The 17,461-nt window shown below is 45.7% G+C and overlaps 1 protein-coding gene across 1 annotated transcript in view; it reads right to left on the bottom strand.

The window, feature by feature from the left end:
• Gna12 (G protein subunit alpha 12) overlaps nucleotides 1–17,461 on the bottom strand; it is a 102,613-nt gene that overhangs the window by 57,716 nt on the left and 27,436 nt on the right. The window contains exon 2 of the mRNA XM_004840412.3: nucleotides 2,096–2,311. Within this exon, the coding sequence (XP_004840469.1) occupies nucleotides 2,096–2,311 (216 nt within the window). The remainder of the gene's footprint in view (nucleotides 1–2,095; nucleotides 2,312–17,461) is intronic.

Below are 17,461 nucleotides of genomic sequence, written 5' to 3'. Positions count from 1 at the left end.
TCCCCGGTAACAAACAAAAACAAAAACAAAAACAAAAAATGCAGTAAAAATAAAATCAGTGGGCAAAATCTTAAGGAGAAACAGGATACAGGCATAGTGTCAAAGTATCTCAAAACTTCGACCATTATATAGGGAAAAATAACAGCTTTCCAGGGGAGATGGCTGGCAGGTGCTGCCTTGACCACTGAGGCTCACTTCACAGTAGCTGGACTTGTCCACACCATGTAGACCTGACGGGGTGCTCTGGATTTGGGACAGTGTCACTTCTGTGCTTTTCTTGCCAAAGAATGTATTGCCTCACTCTAGTGATGAGAAAACACCAGAAAGATCTAGACAAGGACATCTGCAAGATAACTGGCAAGTGGTCTGTATATGTCCAGGTCAGAAAAGCCAAGGAGAGACCAAGGAGCTGTCACAAATCGAAGGGACCAAGGGGACAGACACCCACCACAGTGGGGAATTCAGGGCTGCTCCCTGGGTGAAAGAGGGACATCAGAGGAAAAACAAGTTAAGTTTAAATAAAGTCTATAGTTGATTAATTGCACAGTGCCTGTAATTTCCTTGTTCTGATCACGGTACTGAGGTTGGTAAGATGTTAGCATTGCAGGAAATGAGCTGATGCATATGTGGAAACTGAACTGAGAGGGTGATCAGCAGACTATCTGCAGAGCCTCATGGGTGCTCAAGAAAATAAAACCAACTCAGGAGGGAAAAAATGGGTGAAGGACACAGCAGGTATCCCAGAAGGGAAAACATGTAGAGCTAGTAAACTCAGGGCAACTTCCACGAAACCATAATGAGATACAATTAAAAATTCAAGTCTGTTAACATGAAATATTGGCCTGTATGTGGAACAACTGGAATTCCCATGCTGGTGGGGTGTAACTGGTACTGCCATTTTGGGAAGTTGGTTATATTGTGTCTATTTGGAGATAAACATGCTTGTAACCTGGCAATTATATTCCACAGTGTACTTCCTACAGGAACCCTTGATCAAGTACATCTGGAGAAGACAAAGATTGTAGGAGTTTATCTGCAACAGCAAAACAGGAAACACTCTAGGACTGTGCCAGTGGGAGCGAGCAGACCCAGCGTATTCACAGGATGGAACATTAGGTAGCAGGGAAAACGGAAAACCAGGTGAGTAAATCTAAAATTGCCAAGTGACAAAGGCAAGCCCAGAAGACTAGGTACAGGAGGAAACCATTCACTTAGAGTGTGAAAATCTGTAAAAAGCAAGGCTCTGTTGCTTAAAAATAAATATATATTACAGTAAAACCAGAAAGGGAAAGCCAGGGACAAATGATGTGAGATTTGGGATCTGGGCACTTAGGACAAAGACATGAAGAGGCCCCAGCAGTGCTTCCGGAGCCCAAATACACTGGGTGTGCACAAGGGTCAGCCGTGCACACCTGATCTGGTCAGGGGAAGATCAGTACATCTCTCGGCACTCTGTCCATGCTAAAAGTAGTCAGGCAAAACCAAAAGGCAGACAGGCAAAACACTCACACTTTCTGATAATACTTATGCTAACCCGGTCTAGATGACTAAAATGACTAGCTAGCCCTTTCACAACTTCAGACCTTAAAGCAGGAGAATCAGATCTGAAGGGAACAGAGTAGCAAAGGGCCAGATGCTTCCAAGCTTGACCAGGAAATGCTCAGGGTCTGCTGTCCCCACACCCCCAGGTGGAGAGCTGTGTGCAGGAGAAACTCATTTCCTGCTATGGACGAGATTCCCAGTTGCACCAATCTTTCATATTTTAAAAACTTTTCTTTTTCCTTGAACAAAAGCGTTTGGCTAGAGTGAACTGTTTCCTCTTGAACCATTCAGATAGCTTAATTGGGTTCCTTGTGTGTTTTTGTTGTTGAATATTAGGATCTATAGCAATGTACAGCTTGCCGATGGTTTTACAATTTTTAAGGAAATTCTACTAACACGTAAAATATCAGGTAAGCTGGGCATGGTTGCACATCTATAATCTCAGGTTGTACTGTGGGAGGTGGAGGTAAGTTTGAGCCAAGCCTGGGCAACTTAGTGAGAGCCTGTCTCAAAAAAAAAAAAAAAATAGAGGTAAAAGCAGGAACTCACTCACCAGCTGGAACTCGCTCCTTCGGCTGAAAGCCTCCCGGATCCCAGAGTCCCCCCAGAGCGCGCTCAGAGCCGGCACGTAGAGCTGGAAGGTGGCGGGTTCCACGGGAAGCCCTGCTTTGTTCTCGAAGGCCATCAGGAACATCCCATGCTTTTCATTTTCAGAGTGCTGCCAAGGAATGCCAAGCTTGTCTCGTGCATCAACAAGCACCCTGGAGCCCTAGGAAATAAGAGAAGGGAAAAAGATTTAATTGTGCTCTGAGACTAAATCTTGAACGAGAACCTCCATACGAGCCCTGGGTGTCATAAAGCAGAACACTCTCAAACTGTCAAGTTTGCAACCAGAGCTCATCTCATGGTTTGTTTTGTCATGGCACGAATGTCTAAACTCCTAGGACCAAGCTCTTATGGAGACAGACAGACAGACAGACAGACACACACACGCATACACACACGCACACATGCACAGAGGCTGGCCTTTCCCTCTCCTTGTATAAAAAGCACTGGAAAGAGGCCAGCTGAGGGGGGAGGAAGCACAAAACAGCAAGTTTCATTGGAAAATCAGCCGCACTGTAAAAAGGACAATGGTCTGAGAACATTTACAACAATGACTAGCACTGTTTCTGCCATCGCCCCTGAACCTTGTAGCTCCTAGAGGACACAGCTGATTGTGCCCACTTAAAATACATGGGAAAATGTGTGCACAGGCATCACAGCCACAAGACAGGACCAGACAGAAACGGGACAGGAGTCAAGCTAGCCCACATGGCAAGGGAGCCTGTCCTCAGCCTAATGCTGCCACTGTCTGTGGCATGAGAAACCATTTTCCTTTCTTTTGCTTCTTTCCTCACTGTTAAAAATAAAGTTGGCATCCCCCCTTTTCTAACCTCACAGACAGGTCGAAAGGATGGAGAAACTGCCTAAATAAGTGTTAGGGAAAGGAAACTGCCTTGCCAGGCAGCAAGCAGGTCTACTTTGTCCTATGCTAGCAGTGCTTTCAAAGTAACCAAAGTGTCTCTGAAGGCACCTGAGTCCTCCAGGGTCACTGGGCCCCCGCTTGCTCAGCACTCATAGAGCAGTGGAGGTGGGAGGAGGCAGTGAGGTGCGTGCAAGGAAAGCCCCTGCCTCGGGGTACCCTAGCAGGCCGGTCCTCCAGAGCCATCACTCCCACCTGGTACTTACTCTTTTTTTTTGGAGACGAGGTCTTGCTAGATAGCTCAGGTTGGCCTCAAACTCACAGCGATCCTCCTGCCTCAGCCTCCCAAGTGTTGGGACTAGAAGCATGTGCCACCATGCCCAGCTCTTTTTCCTAATAAATATTTTATTTTTATTGGTACACGTTTGCAGTACATAATGATTACATTCCTTGTGTGGAATTGGTACATGTGCATAACACATCTTAATTCTTTTTCACCCCTCCTTTCTTTCTTTTAATATTGGCCTTACTATAAGATAGCTCCCATACCAGCCAATTCACCCCTGTAAAGTGGACAGTCTGATGCTTTCAATTGACACTTATTCTAAAAGGCTTTGCTGCCAATGACTGGGGCAGAGCAGATGTGTCAGTGTGGCCTGCTCCTTGAACCACAGTGCCTGTCTGGATAAAGGTGCTCCTCAGAGTGCCCGCTGCAGGGCTCGGTGACCATGTCCGCTTCTGTGAATCCACACACAATGGAAGAAAGTATTTGCCAACCTCATATCTGACAAAGGACTCATGTACTGAATATGTGAAGAACACTCTAAATTCAACAGTTACAAAAAACAAGCAATCCAGATAGAAAATGGCCCGTGGACATGCTGAGAATGTCACTGGAGGACCTACACAAAAACAGATCAGCAGGTAAAGGATGGTCTCACACACACTGGAAGAAAAGACCACAGCATCCCTGAGAGGCAGTGAGGATACAGGGAAGCTGAGGCTTTCACACATTGCTGGTGGTGGTGGAAACTTGTGCAGAGCTAAATGTACACTCACCATACAAGCAGGCAACTTCACTCCCAGGCACTTGTTTCAAAGAAATGATAACCAGGGCTGGGGATTTAGCTCAGTGGTGCCGCCACCTGCCTCGAAAGTGCAAGGTCCTGAGTTTGATCCCCGGTACCAAAAAAAAAAAAAAAAAAAAGAAAAGAAAAAAAGAAATGATAACCAAAGTCTATACACAACCTCTCTAGTGATGTCCACAACAGCTAGATGCAAAGAGCCCCAAGCTGGGGAACAAACGGTAGTATATTCATACCATAAAATACTGCTCTACAATAAAAGGGGCAAATGAGGCTGGAGGTGTAGTTCAGTAGTTACAAAAAAAAAAAAAAAAAAAAATGAATGAACTACTGACACGCAGCAACCTGGATAGACCTGGAGGACACTGGGCTAAATGAAAGAAATCAACCTCAAAAGGTGACAACCTATGATTCTGTTTATAATATTCTCAAAATGACATTATTATAGAGATGGACAGCAGATCAGCAGTTGCTAGGGGTCAGTGACGGAAAGAAGTGGGACTGACTGAAAGGGGCTGGAGGACATGTCTGTGGTTTTGACTGTGATGGTCACACAAACCAGACAGAGGAGACAGCACTGTCCTACCACATGTACTGCATCAATGTCATTTCCTGGCTTTGATGTCATACTCCAACTGTGCATATCATAACAACTGGGAAAACTGGGTGGCCCCTCTCCATGCTATCTTTGCAACTTCTTATTAACCTATAATTATTTCAAAATAAAAAGCTTTCAAAAAGTTACCTAACAATCGTGGCAACGTGTTCCCACTATACGGCTTGGAAATGGAGGGGCATCAGATGTCAAAGGAAAGAGAAAGTGGGAAAAGGTGAGGCTTGCTGGGATCCCAAGAGGAGCTGGCTCTCTGGCTAACCTCCTGCCAGTGCGCGTTCGTGTGAATGAGCAAGAACAGTGGGTCAGAACCTGTCCCGAGGACTGCAGACATGTCCTCCACGTTCTCCTCCCTGCTCCTCACTCTCACCGCTGCCTCTGGCTTTCCCATCTCCCATTCTCTTAGATTTTACTGCAATCTCCTGCCTTCCCAAAGAATGAAAGGCCAAAGGTTTGAGAACCCAAGGTCACAAAGATGATTCCTATTCTCCACATGCTGCACAGCAAAGATCATCGGGACACGTAGAAGGTAGCACAGATGTGCTTGGGGAGGTCTCAGAGAGTCTTGGCCTTTTTGTCCCCATCAGAAGAGTCCCTGTCATCTGGGTATCCAGCCCCAAGCGTGGTGAGGGAGCTGGGGCAGGACTCCAGCCTCCAACCAAGGTCAAGGGGATGGAGAAACAGCCTGAGGAAGAGAGTGTTAGGGGAAGGAGAAGGCCTTGCTGGGTGGCAAGCAGGTCTGCTTTGTCCAGATAACCAACCTATCTGCCAGGCCTGCAACTCAATGTAGAAAATGGCCTCTGACCCACAAGGTACCTTTTTAGGTGCCATATTTAAACACTAAAGAGTTTAGCTTCACGAGGAGTGTGACCTCACCCCAGTTAAACCCACGACCCCTGAGGAGTATAATTTTTATATATCAGAGACAAAGGCAAGGGGCCAAACCAGACTCAGAAGCCTGAAGGTCATTTAGTGAGACTGTTTCCAACAGTGCACACACCAGGCCTTCCCCAGTGACTGGGGATGAACCTGAGTTTGGCTTAAAGCACACACACACATACACACACACACACACACACACACACACACGAATGCACACACGCACAAAGCTAGCCTGCCCGACAGCAGCTGGCCTTGCCTCCCTCTGCACAGCGCCACCCAGCAAGCTGGAGGGGTCCCAACTCATGGGTCCAGCCACAAGGAAAAGACTTCTTGTTCTCTTTTCCCAAATCCAAGGCAGTTGGCAAAACTGAGATCAACTCTGAATTAAAACAGTTAGCAGGGGCCCGTGGTCAGTATCTTCCTCTTCATTTGCAAGAAAAAGGGATCAAGAGCGACAAAAAGATGTTTCTCTTTTGCCCATTTAAATTATTCAAGTCAAAAACTGCTCCTTACCAATTTTGTCCTGGCAATCTGAAACTGAGTTTCAGGTAAGTTTTCTACTTTGTGATATCCATTGAAGTTCCAAGTCCACTTTTCTTCCTTTTTAGAGAGAGATGTGAGCTCACTCTGCAGCTTAAGGTCACTGGCAACACTGTGTTTACTTCTACAGAACTAATGAGAGCTGCTAGAGTCTGAGAAGTAAGATATCAGCATAGGAGGTGTAGCATAGTAAGACATCTTACCCTATCTTTTCTAATAAAAGGCCAATTTCCTAAAATATGAAAGCCGAGAAAATCCTGAAATTCATATACACCTAAAAGGGGGAAAAATGGCCAGAAGACAACTGACGTTTCCTTGCTGGCAGTGTTACAGAAGGCTTAATTTTTTGATAACCATACATTTTATTCGGTTGTGCAAATATAAATAGCTACAGTCTGAAGCAGTTTGATGACTTCATCTCAACACAATGTAACACTTTAAACTGTTCAAGGAGCTTTTTAAAGACGATTTATTAATCTAGCAATTTAAACGTTGAGTCAAGGGCTAGATTCCCTGCCTGCTGGGGATGTAGATCTGGGGGTTTTTTTTGTTTTACTGGATGAAGACCAAAAACTGCAACTCCTGTTTTCTCATTTCCAAAGAGACTTTGTCAGTTTATGCCCTGATCAAACCAAATCTTTTTAAAGCAGTCATTCCTCACTAAAACCTTTCCATAGTAAATACTAAAGCTAAATTAGACATAAACGCTAGTAAATAGGATTAGCTTTCCTACAGGATGAAACAGTTAGATGGAAGACACTTTCTGGTTTTGAATGTGCACTCATACAACACATGTGTATTTGGAAGGCTGTTTTTAAAAAACCCACTCAGCCAAATTGTTGGCCTTTGGCCACCATCCAAATCAAAGAAATGTTGCCAGAAATGTAAACAGGATACATTTCTTTAAATTAATGAATCCAGCAAGCAAAGACAGACAGCCCCTCTTAGCTTCTCTTTGCACTTGAAGTGCAGGGTACCTCCTCATCCAAAGGTCAGACAGTGAGAAAGCAAGGGGAGGCAGACGAGCCTGTCCCCAAGGTCCCACCAGTTACAGTGGGAAGCTGGACAGGGTCCTGGAACAGTCTCCTGAGCCCTCCATAACTCTCCGTGGGTGTTTTAGACAAACACATCGTTGTATAGAACAGGCATACATATTATTTTACTAGGAAAGCCACCCACAGAGTTTTACCGGCAGCTACACCAAGGGCCTGGCTGGGGGCAAAGGAAAGTACCAAGTAATAGGAAAAAAATCCAAGAGGTGGTAAGCATGGCTCCTGTTCTCAGCGTTGGGACAGAGCCCAGCAGATGTGCCACAGGCGCATCAGCTATGGACTCCAGAGACAGAGGCCACAGTGGAAGGCCAGAGCAATGCCAGGGAAGCCCAGAAATATCACAGCTGCTAAGAGGAGCTGGTTAAAGACAGACTGGGGCGAGCTAAGAAATCTGAACTTCTCCTGAAGAACCAGGACAGTGTGTGGAAAAGGGGTAAAGCAAGTCAGAGCTCTGCCTCTGAGGGGTGACTCGTGCAGGGCCCAAGAGGAAGGGGCCCCCTAAAGTGGGACAGCCACAGAAGGACACCACGTGCCCACACCCGGGGCGCCAAGAGGTCAAATCCAGAGGACCTAATGTACCAGCCATGCACGACAGGGAGCAGCTGACAACCAGCAGGCCTCAGGGCTAATCCAGAGGTGGTGGGGCTGGGGAGGGTGACCCTTATATTGGTGAGCGTTTGACAAACTTAATTTAATGGGACAGTGGGAAATCCCAGGTAAAAATCCCAGGAAATCGATGAAACTGCGAGAAACATTCTGGTTTAGGAAGTGTACATGAGAAACAAGCTGTCACCGTTAGCCTTTTCAGGCTGCCTAGGAAAGGTTTTCCTGAGAGTCAAAGGATGAAAGAAAAAGAACTCGGCACCAGCTCAGATTTCCTTAGCTCTCCAGAGCTGGAATGTGGAGAAGCCTTGCTGTATCTCAGAACCTGAGAGCTGAAGACCTCTGGGGTTGCCTCCTGGAGCCACATGCTGGCCACGTCTTCTGCTCTTCTGTTCTTCCAGGTAGCAGGCTAGAAGCCTTAAATATTTCACAGGAAAAAAAAAAGAAAAAATAAAGAAAGAGAAATAAAAAATAGACAAACATTGGTATGAGGGGAAAGGAAGCCTTCCTGTAAAGTACACAAAACACTAGAGAAGTCTGAGAATACTAAATATCACTCAAAGGTGGTTGTGGGGGGAACCTGCAAAGGTGGGTAATATAGCTTAAAGTGCCAATTCAGTGTTTTCAGATTCAAGTCAGGAAGTACAATGTGAATAATCTAGTAGGTATTTAAAAAAATAAAGTATAAATGTAAATCCTAAATAAATTATAAATAGTATAGGTAGGTGCCTCATAGGATTTTTGTTTTAGGTAAAAGAGATATCTATATATAAGGAGAACTAAATCTGGATGAGCAGGTACATGTGTCTATGTGCTCTCACACAGGAATATACTGGGTTCCGAAATGTGATTTTTTTGTGTGCAGAGAAGCCTGACAGCTACTGGGCCAGACCCTTGTAGTTGAACCCGCTTTGAGCCTGGCCTTTTTTCCTGCCTCTTGCTTCAAATTGAACAGTACTGTCCGAGAGTCAAAAGTCCCAACCCAGTGAGCTGGGTTTTGTGACAAACTGACAACAGAGTAGAAAGAAGCTGTGTAAGGAGGTGTGAGAAATTGTGAAATCTCAGTCCTCTGGGGGCAGCACTACAAGGCTGGTTTTGAGAGAACCCAATTGTGTTCCCATTGTCAGGGTCATGCTGGACTGTAAGGTGAGGTCTGGCCCCACAGTGCCACCATACCCTCTCTGCCACTGAAGGCACAGAAGGTGAACAGTCTACACTCCCTGTGGAGAGACAGCCTGTGATTTATGCAGACCTGACGAAGCTTGCAGTCTGGGCCTACTTGTAGTAAATTCAGGCACCTGGGATCAAAAGTGACTGAAAAGCTTTCCCATAAAGCCTTTAAATACTGACAGAGATGTCAAAGGCACAAGCAGATGCAGATGTAAACTCACGTTAGTCTGACAATGAAAAGGCTGCTTCAGAGAAGCTGTAGAGACACAGGACCTTTGTGACACCCAGTACTTGCTATGGGGACCACACTGCATGACGTGCAGAAAATTCATTGGTTTGTTGGTTCTTTACAACTCTGTGAGAACAGTGTTATGCTCACTTTACAGATGAGAAAACTGAAACTCAAAGCCATACAGCCAAGAAGCATGATTCAGTGATTTCAAGCTAGAATCTTAAAAGCTATATTCCATGCTGTGATGGGTACATCTGAGGACATGGGCACAGAAAGCGGCAGATGGCAGAAGGTGTCCTGCTGGCCTCCTGATCTTACACAGCTACCAGCAGGCGCCAAGACTAGAACCAGAGCCAAGTTGACCTTGGCTGACCCAACATTTCTAGTATTCTCCAGACTAGTTTTTATGAGACAGTAATTAAAATCTAAAGTATGGGATATGCTGTGCTATGTGCTATGGCTTATGTCTAGATGTCCCCCCCAAAGTCTCATACAGTCATGGCTTTTCAGAGGTGCCTGGGATCAAGGGTGTGTGATTACTAAATCAGTCCACTGGTTGGTTTGGCACAGTTTAAACTAGGATTAAGGGTGTGAGTGCTACACCTGCCCTAGGGCAGGTAGCCTGTGTAGAATATAAGGGACAGAAAGAGGGCTAATGTGCTCTTGCTGGCCTGCTTGCCATGGACTATTTCTCCTCTGTGATGCCCCTCTGCCATGCTACCCTGCCTTGGAGCCAGCTGACTATGGACTGAAACCTCTACGAATTGTGAGCCAAATAAATGTTTCTTCCTTTAACTTGTAGGTGTTGGGTATTTTTGTCTCAGCAATGAGAGAAAAGTAACTGAGACATGCTGTAGGCCTGGCTAAAGCAGAACATTCCATGAGTTCAGATATAAGTTTCATCTACTCTCCAAACCATAGGAAATGACCTGCATCTCCACCATACTCAGCAGCACAGAGCTGGAATATCCCATGGCAGCTCTGTCCTAACCACAGTGGATGCTGACTGGTGGAAAGTGACCAGTCTGAACTGAGACACATTACAGATACATGTTGGGTTTCAAATGACAGCATGAAAAATAAATGAAACATCTTTTTGTTAATATGATTACATGTTGGAATTGTAGTATTTTGCATATTCTAATTTAAGTAAAATACATTATTAAAATCAATTTTTATCTGTTTCTTCTTGATGTGGCAAGTAGAAAACATGTTCACGATGAGGCCGTAATTCGTTATGTCTTACTGCCAGGTGGCTCTTATTTGAATTCCATCATTTGATGTTAAATGTCTACCCACTGGTGGTTCAGGTCACTTGAATGGACAGTCATGCCTGTGCCGCCAGTGGCTCAGGCCGGCAGGAATGTGTTAAAGGGCACGTGTAGTTCATGTTTGTGGTTGACATTTTTTATTGGACAACACTGCTCTGTGCGAACATTTCTGCAAATGCAATCTATCTCTTTCTGATTATGCAAATGACATTTTTAGTATAGAAAGTAGAAGAAGTACAGAAATGCAGAAAGAAGAAACCTGAGCCATCAAAAACATCGCTGCTTAGAAATAACTTATTCACATCTTGGGATGTTCATGGTCTCATGCTGCACAGAAACTCTGTTTTTGTCTTTGTGAATATACATAAACATTTTACAGTCCTTGAAGAGTATTTCTAGCAAAATATCACCACCATTATCCTGTGTCACTGAACATTTCAAACTGCTGCACAGTAGGTCAACATGTGGGCCATACTGTAGTTACTTACACAAACCCTCTTCTTTTAAACAGCACTCATTTCCACAAATGGAAAGTACAAACAATCATGTAAGAACTCCTTGGTTAGATGTACTATATCTGCACACCTATCCTAAACTAACAGAGGTTGAATTACGGACTTGGTGCATCAGAAGTATGCACATGCTTGTGAGGCTTTTGATGCACAGCTCTAAGCTGCTCTCCAGAAAGGCTGTACCAACTCACACACTTACACTTTTAACTTTTCATTTTCCTTTAGCTTCCCTTAAATTGTTTAATTGATCTATTCACTTCACGAAACTTGTCCTCCCTCCAGTAACATCCACGCAGCCTCAAATTGTAGCTGAGAGTAATCACACTAATTGAAATGAAAATGCGGTAAGTTTAGCAAATGTTTCTTTTTCCTTTTTTCTTTTGGTACTGGGGATTGAGGCAGGAGCGGTGCCACTGAGCTAAATCCCAGCCCCAAGTTTAGCAAATGTATTTCAACAACCTAAAATAAAAACAACCCAGAAACAATAGATACTGGTTTCTATACTTCAAATAAGCTTTTATATACATTTCTTCTAATTCCTATTATTAATAAAAATCATTTAATAAAGGATAAAATAATAAAGTTACTACTTAGTCCTCAAAGTGCTTAATTTCACAAGCATGTTAGATTTCTAAGGTCTCCTGCTTCCAATTCCAGAACTAAGCTCAGTCTACACGTCTAATAAAATTTTTATATCAAGGCAAAGGCTAATTTAAAACATTTAGCCTAAGATCTTTGATGTTTCAAAATCAGGAGTGCCTTGAATTTGGTGGGATAATTACCATTAATTATTATCTATATGAACAGAAATCCCTTTGATATAATGATGCATTAAAATAAAGTGTTAGAAGGAATCAGCCAAAGTGACAAGACGGCTTGCTTACTGATCTGTTCCTTTTCTCCAAGTACGAACTAGGTGGGGGCTGGGGTGCGGCTCAGGCAGAGCCTGAGGCCCTTAGGTCCCGCCCGCCCCAGCACTGCAAAACAAACCAACTGACCAACTGCACACTCACACACACAAACCTATCTGGGGGAAATTTTGAAGCTGACAAGACCAACTGGAGAAAAGTTTAAAGAAGGTAAAATTACCATTGTACAAAATAAACTCAATGGTTAACATAAACAGTACCAAAAATGCATTCAGACGAGTCAATAATGAAGTATCAGCATTATGCAGAGTAGCACCCAACTGTCACACTGAGGAATTTCAATTAAGGGGCAAGTCTTAGGCACAGACTCAAGAGAAAACAGCTACCAAACGTGTTAAAAAGCAAACCAAACCAAATGAAACCAAACCTCAGACCTAGGGCCAGATATGGAGGCGTATGCCTCTAATCCCAGGGACTCAGGAGGCTGAGGCAAGAGGATCACAATTTAGAGGACGGCCTGGGCAAGCTTAGTGAGACCTTGTCTCAAAATAAAAGATTTTAAAAAGGACTGGGAGTGTTGCTCTGTGTGAAGGCTCTGGGCTCAATTCCCAGTACCGAGTAAGGGGTGGGAGGAACTTGTTAGGAACATGACAGACCACTCCTCTGCCCGGTGGAAAGACTAGGGTAAAGGATTAGGTGAAAGCAGTTGGCTGTTCCCTTCATTCTAGGATGAGGGCATCTGTCCCCATGGGCTAGGTAGGTAACAGTTTAGATAGCTAAATCTAAATTACACTTAATTAGCACTTACAAAAAAGCAGAGCTGGTCTCTGCAATTTTCAGTATCTATTTCAGGAACCTGTTAATATATTTTCTCCTCACTCATATCCCACTCCCTTCCTTAAATAGAGTGACTGTTGTGTACAGCGACTTCCAACACTACAGACGGCAGTCCAGGTCGGTGGTTAACCTGGCTTAGGCAGAGCTGGATCTGGCAGTCCAGGGCCCTGCCCTCACTGTGTCTCTGGATAAGTTCCCTCAGAAGCCTCTGCAGATCGCTAAGGGCACAGGGCAAGAGACCCCATGTGCCCTCCCAGGGGGGCTGTTCCCTGGCAGCAGCAGGACAGTGCCCAGCACACCAAGATTATACCACTGCAGGCCTGGAATCGGGGGTCAGGGCCTGTCCTGGACAGGGGAGGCTCCTGCTCCCGCAGGCCTCTCCCAGGAGTGATGTGCCCACCTGCCTTGCATCTGCGTGGCAGCGATGCTGACATCTACTTCCCACCACTCCCACAAGGTTGCTGTGGCTCAGCCAGCACCCTCTTGCCCTAGAATATGGCAAGCCTTCTAACTGGTCTCCTTGCTTGTACACTCGCCTCCACCAGTCTTTTCTCCACACCAGTGGGCAGGCCAGTCTGTCAAACCAGGACACTTTTCTCAAAACTCGCCAGTCCCCACCTCACTCAGAGCACAAGCCTAGCCTCACAGGGCCCCGGAAGGTCTGAAGGACCTGGCCCGCTACTTCCTCTCCACTCCCTCTACTGCACCCTGCCTCTGCCTCCTTGTCTCTGACGGGGCCTTTGCACTTCTCATTCCTGACAACAGGAGCCCATCTGCCCCCACCCCCATGGGGCTCACTCCTCAGACTTCCTGTGAGTATCAGCTTCTCAGCAAGGCCTGCCTGCGCTGCATACCAAGGTACAGCCTTCACCCACACCATGCCCATCTTCCCCAACACCTTCCTGCACTGTTTTCCTCTTCAGGTGACACATGTCATAGTGCACTTTTTTTTTTTTTTTTGGTACCAGGGATCGAACTTGGGACCTTGCGTTTGTGAGGCAGGCGGGGGAACCACTGAGCTAAATCCCCGGCCCACGTAGTTTACTCTTGTTCATTATCTCTGCCCTCCCTGAAAAGTCCGCCCCACGAGAACAGGACTCTGTTCTGTTCCCTCCTGTGTTCCAGGGCCTGCTACACCCAGTAGATGACCTGCATGGGGAGGAAGAAAGGTTCCTCACCTGGGGGACAGGGACCAAGTGAGGGCAGCTGAGCCTGTGACGCTTTATTTACATTAGCTTGATCTTCCTTGTACCAACACTGATCGACAAGACACAAACCAAACACCACTAGTCACTTCACTTCCCACTGCACATCCCATCACATGAGCTCATGACTTAGCTTAATAAATGGACACTGGCCTATCCTGTAGTTGAAAAACAATTTTGTTGTATAATGGGTCTGTAAATTCCTTTTATAAATATCTCTTTTTCATATGTCAAAGATAAAAGAAAAAAGCCAATTGACAGGAAATGTTCAACTAGAGAGATGACAGCTTAATTTACTGCTGTGGGTATATTAAAACTGCAAAGTGACTGATGGCATTTACAGAGATGCTATTTCCTCACATCTGGGTTTTACTTCTGTTCAGAGTGTGCAGGTGCCTTTAATGATTAATAAGCTGCAGACCCTCCCTCAGCAGCATTACCGAACCTGGCTATCTGCTGGCTTCTCCCAGCTGTCACACACTACATGCACAGCTCCTGCTTGCAGGAAATGGCTGGACCCTAGAAAGAGGTCAGTCCTGCCAGGGATCTTTTATGAACATCTAGCTTGCTTTTCCAGGGTTCACTGCACATCTTAGTCCATTTGGGCTGTTACAGCAAAGCACTGTAGACTGAGTGGCTTATAAACCACAGAAGCTTATTTCTCAGTTCTGGAGGCAGGAAACCCAAGGTTAAAGCCGACTCAGAAGTGCTGGTCCCTGGGTCACCAATGGTTGTTCTTGCTGGTTCCTTATGGGGTGGTAGTGGTGAATGACCTACCCCCGCCCCCCTCCCCCGCCGGCAAAGGCCCATATATTTTAATAGTCACCTTGGGGTTAAAATGTCAACATATGAATTTGGGGGGTACACATTCAGACCACTGCACCACAAATGGGTAAAGGATGAGAGTAGCATTAGTAGTACTACTGCTACTAACCGTGTGACCCCCCTTAGGAGCAACTCAGCTCTGGGTGATTACAATACTAAGTTGGATCCCAGCAGTCCTGGTATCCAGGCAATGACAGAGGTGTGGAAGTAAGCCCCCTCGACAGTTCCAACTCGGCAGGACTTCCGGGAAATCGAAGAAACAGATGTTTCTTGAGAAGGCAGTGAGGGGATTTCACTTTCTAACAGCAAAAGATCAGAATCTGAAAGAAAACTTACAGGCTTACAGGAACCCTGGCTAGGCATCGGCTGCTTCAGACCCAGGAAGAAGGCCCAGCCTTCAAAGAGGCAATGCTAGCTTCTCACTGCATCTCCTCATACCTGGCTCTCTGCCCATGACCAGGCCCAGAGCATGTTACCCGTGCTGTAGTCAGAAAGTGAGCAGGCTATTGTCACACCAACTTCCAGGAGGTCAGAGCAACTCAGCACTGCCAGAGAAAGCACAGGACAACTAGAAGTGCTAACAGGCTCCCAAGGTGCAGGAATACACATCTGCTTCTTTGTACTCCACAGTTGACTTTTTTTTTTTCCTCTGTTAAGAAACAGTATCTCACTATGTTCCCTGGCTGACCTCGAACTCCTGGACTTAAGTGGTCCTATAACTTCAGCCTCCTGAATGGCTGGGGCTATAACATGTACCAATGCCTGGCTACTCTGATAAATTTTATATGTCACAACAACTAAAATAACTTTCAATAATTTTTTGGTTTTGGACATAAGGTCTTGTTAAGTTGCCCAGGCTAGGCTCAAATTTGTAATCCTCCTGCCTCAGTCTTCCAGATAGCTGGGATTACAGGTATGAACCACCATGCCCAGCTTCAATATTTAGTCTACTACGTAGACTAAAAAAAATCACCTGCACAAGACCAAAGAGTAACATCAATTTACCTGAGCATGCACTGGTCAACTGAATTAGGTGATAGTGCGGTAATAAGCACTGAAAAAGAGTGATGTGGGCCCCATGGAGAGGGCACATTGCTAGCACAGAACGTGACCTAGAGCCCAGCCAGCTGACAAGCATGGCTGTGGTGCCCAGCAATGAAGCCCAACCTCAGCGGCACAAGCGCTGTTGAGATCAGGCTCCCTCCATGGGGATTCTGCTGGCTCCCAGAAAACTGGTCAGCTGCCGACACTGGTCACCAGCGCCCACTTCTCAGCATGCACCTTACACTAAGGGCAGGTTGGGCAGGCAAGAGGTGCTGATCTCCTCCATGTGAAGTGGAAGGACATCAGTTATTGACACACAAGGCACTAGGTAAAGAAGCAGAGGTGCTGTTCCTACAAGCTGCCCTGAGAGGCTGCACCCCAATTTCTGAAGGCACTCGACATCAGTGCTACCCAGAACAACTCTTCCCCAGAAAAGCAGAAGTGAGCAAGTGAATCGCTGTGGTATTAATTCTATGAGAAAACTAATTTCAGTCTTCAAGGAAGGAAGAATTCTTCCCTTAAGGACTCTCATTTGCTTTTCCTCAAAATCATGACAAATCATTTAGACTATGTTGTTCTTAGCCTACTTTCTTTTCCTCCTAAAGCTACTAAGACACTGGCAGAGCCCACAGACCCTGGCGGCTTGCTGACACTGGTGACTTTATGCTCCTGCTTGGGCAGAGACCCTTTCCATAACTGTGCCCAACAATGCACAGACAAATGCTTAAGACTTTCATCTAACCTCAGAGTCTGTCTCAATGTCCAGAAAAACAACCTCTAACTAATAATAAAGCTGGCAAACACAGTATAGTTTTTGATGGGTTTAAGGGTAAATACATATATAAAATATGTAAAATTGAAGGAACTCAGTAATCTTTTAGATGTAATCACATTACCTCAGTAATAAGCTAAACTTGTTTTCTAGCCCTGGGATGAAACAAAGTTTTATAAGCTTTGATGAAACAATGCCTTTTCTCAATAGAGTGCTGTGTTTACTTTAAAAAGTGGATGAACACATGCCCATAGCACAGATTTCACAAGGCCCACGGAGGTGTCCAGGGAAGCCTCCCTCTCAACAGGTCCTCCCCAGAGGAACAACATCACTGTCCCTGGAGTGAGGGACACCCAAGGGAAGCAAACTATGACATCCTTACACCCTGGTGTGTGTGTGGGGGTCCATGAGAGAAATAAGGTGGGAGATGAGGCAGCACCCAGCTCGAGGTGGTGGTGGGAACGGAGAGGCAGGAAACACTGCTCGGTCACGTGACTGGGCCATGTTGTTTCTGGGTGTCCCGGGGTGAGATTAGCTCCAGGCTTTATCCCTGGGCTCAGTAAAGCAGGTAGCCCCCAGATGTGGGTCAGCAGCCCCTGTCCCCTTGACAGGATGAACAGACTAAAGGATGGAGTAAGGAGGGAGGAGGGATTCACCACTTTTTTGCCTCACAGCCTGAGCTGGGGCACCTTGAGAATTTTCCCCTCAGCTGAGAACCCCACCATGGGCTCCCTGGGCTCTCAGGCCTCTGGACTGGCCAGCCTCCCTGAGTCTCCAGCTCAGATACAGACCCTGGGATGTCTTGGCCTCTGTGATCACAGAGCCAATGCTTATACAAAATCTCCTTTCAGTTCTCTACACATCCTCCTGGCTGTTTCTCTGGAGAAGCCTGGCTGATGTGAGAGCAATGCCCTGTCTGGGAGTTGAGGGGACTCCACCTGG

The sequence above is a fragment of the Heterocephalus glaber genome, unplaced genomic scaffold, assembly GCF_053883595.1.
Source record: "Heterocephalus glaber isolate CG9 unplaced genomic scaffold, H.glaber_assembly_v1.0 deba00001610, whole genome shotgun sequence".
NCBI classification, from domain to species: Eukaryota; Metazoa; Chordata; class Mammalia; order Rodentia; family Bathyergidae; genus Heterocephalus; species Heterocephalus glaber.
The sequence above is the reverse complement of the archived record's forward strand: the minus strand, read 5'-3'. Positions and strand labels throughout refer to the sequence as shown.